Consider the following 2,342-nt stretch of genomic DNA (forward strand, 5'->3'; position numbering starts at 1 on the left):
AGTATTTTAGCTATTTCTTTCTCCCAGGTTAGTGCAGATAACTTACAGATAAATTCCTCCTTCAAAATACTTTTTTCTTTTTTCTTTTTTTTCACAAATATTACATTGACACAAACATATTGCTTTTACTAAGAAGCAATAGCTAATCGGTATATTTGGCAACACCGGAAAATGTTTGGACGTTCTGAAACAATTTATCTAATTTGCCAGTTTACAAATGTAACAATAGAAAAGTTATCTTCTAAAAAGTGTTTTTGTTATGTTATCAACCTTGGTAATTAGCTTTAGCACAAAGAACGGCAACGACTAACTAAAAGTCAACAATGATTTTTTTATTTTATCCGGTTTATACAGTTTTGGTTCTGTAGCAACCTACTGGATAAATCTAATGAAGTGCAATTGTACTCAAGCCAGTTACAGTTGAGAGCAATGACAGGCACAAGTTTTGTGCAAATGTAACAGCATCAGAACGGCTCCTACACATACATCGCAAAGAATACATGCCAGAGGAAAAACAACGCTAAATCAGTTTACATTGACAACAGTTAGGAAGACGTTCCATGACAAAAAAAAAAATAATTAAAAATCAATCCAAGGTAAGACTTTGATTAAACATTTCACCCACAACTGACAAATGGGAAACAATAACTTAGTAAACATTCAGTCGTTATGCACAGCGAGAAATGTGTTGTGTTACCCGCCCCCACAAACTAAAACCCCTTCAATCTGTCCAGTCTAAAAGTCCTCAATTCAAAAACTGTGCATTGCTTTTTTCTCTTTTTTTTTTAAATTATTTATACTGATATTACAAAACTAAAAACCTAAACGTTGTAATGGAAAGGGTAACAGATTAACCTATCTGGCAATTTTTTTTTTTTTTTTTAAGGAGTTGACATTTAAAATGATTTGTCCGGCAAGACACTGGCCACTAAAACTAAAACTTAAGGTGCTGCAAACTTTAAAGGTATCACAAGCCACATGAGACAACACAACTATCTGAAACGCATGGGTGGTGGTAGCCTCGTTAAAATTTAACCTCATTTGTTCATCTAATCCGACTGTATCGCAATAACTGGGACAAGACGCATGTTAGCGACGTCCAACATCCACGTACTGGAGAGAAGAAACAAACAAAAGAAGCTTATTATTTGCCTCAGAGAACAGATTTGCGCAGAGTTTTTGAAACAGTAAAAACCTCCCAAACATGCAGTAACACAGAATCATGAATAAGATCTAGGTAGGTGAATTCTGGTAACCAGTCTGTAGTCTTAGAACGCGGACGTTACAGGCTAAGGTCTGCTTGTGCGAGCCCTAAATGCTCCATCCTTCACAGTGAAAGTTTACGATTTGACAAACTAAACCTCTCTGGAAATGCCTGCACTCACTCCTCCAGAGTGTAAAGTGTGCTCGGCAATGTGACATCTTTTCTGAACGCGGCTGCTAAAGTTTCACCGTCGGCTGGAGATTGATCGAATATTGAAATAAAATCAAACTGCCCCCCCGCCCAAAAAAAACAAACAGATCTCATTTCCCGTGCGGTAGGGATGACATAATTTCCTACATTTTACCTTTTCTTTTTTTCTCTTTACCTTGTTCAATTTTTTTCCATGATCACACTTACATATCTTTTTTTTAAGATGAATCGTCGTGCACAAGGTTTAACGTCACGATTTAAAACACGAGTTTCTCATAATGGGGGTCTGGCGATGCCACGTGATGAAGGAAAGCAGATGAACCACTACATTCTACAGCTTTCCTGTATAGTACAATCAAGGGCCACATTGAAATCTCTCACAACCTAGAATCAACAAAAACTACTTCAAGTTGCATTCGAATGGCAACTATCGAAAAGTAAACTTACTGTAACATACATATTATATAAGTGTTATAGTCCATGCAGTTTGCGCACGGCGGATTTTGCATCGTTATGGTATGTCATAAGTGTTATGGGAGACATCAGCCACCAGTGCATTTCCAATGTAGGTTCAGGGAGAAAAACTCCTCGACACACATCAGAAACTCAGCCGGACTTGAAGAGCAAGATGGCCACCTGGCCCAGGTAAAAGTAAATAAAATGCTTCGTCTCATGGGTGACGTAGCTGCCAAAGTTCCTCCCAACGATGCAGTGCCAGGTGGGGTTGTACTTCTTGTCGAACTCCTGAAAAGAAGACGAGGGGAGAGGATTAACGGCCAAGTTGTGGATGTTCACGGCCAAGAATGTGGCGACCATAGAAGATAGAAGATAGTTTTAGCATTAGCATATTTTAATTTAAAGAAGACCCCTATGATGAATACGAACTTTGGACTGCGTTTTCCCTCGCCCGGACGCGGGTCACCGGGGC

General features: G+C 38.8%; 1 protein-coding gene across 1 annotated transcript in view; it reads right to left on the reverse strand.

The window, feature by feature from the left end:
• Positions 1-311: 311 nt before the first annotated feature.
• The window catches only part of dynll2a (dynein, light chain, LC8-type 2a), a 10,410-nt gene continuing 8,379 nt past the window's right edge, over positions 312-2,342 (reverse strand). The window contains exon 3 of the mRNA XM_008424928.2: positions 312-2,158. Coding sequence (XP_008423150.1) covers positions 2,021-2,158 — 138 coding nt within the window. The 3' untranslated portion in view covers positions 312-2,020. The remainder of the gene's footprint in view (positions 2,159-2,342) is intronic.

Source organism: Poecilia reticulata, linkage group LG13 (genome assembly GCF_000633615.1).
Source record: "Poecilia reticulata strain Guanapo linkage group LG13, Guppy_female_1.0+MT, whole genome shotgun sequence".
NCBI lineage: Eukaryota > Metazoa > Chordata > Actinopteri > Cyprinodontiformes > Poeciliidae > Poecilia > Poecilia reticulata.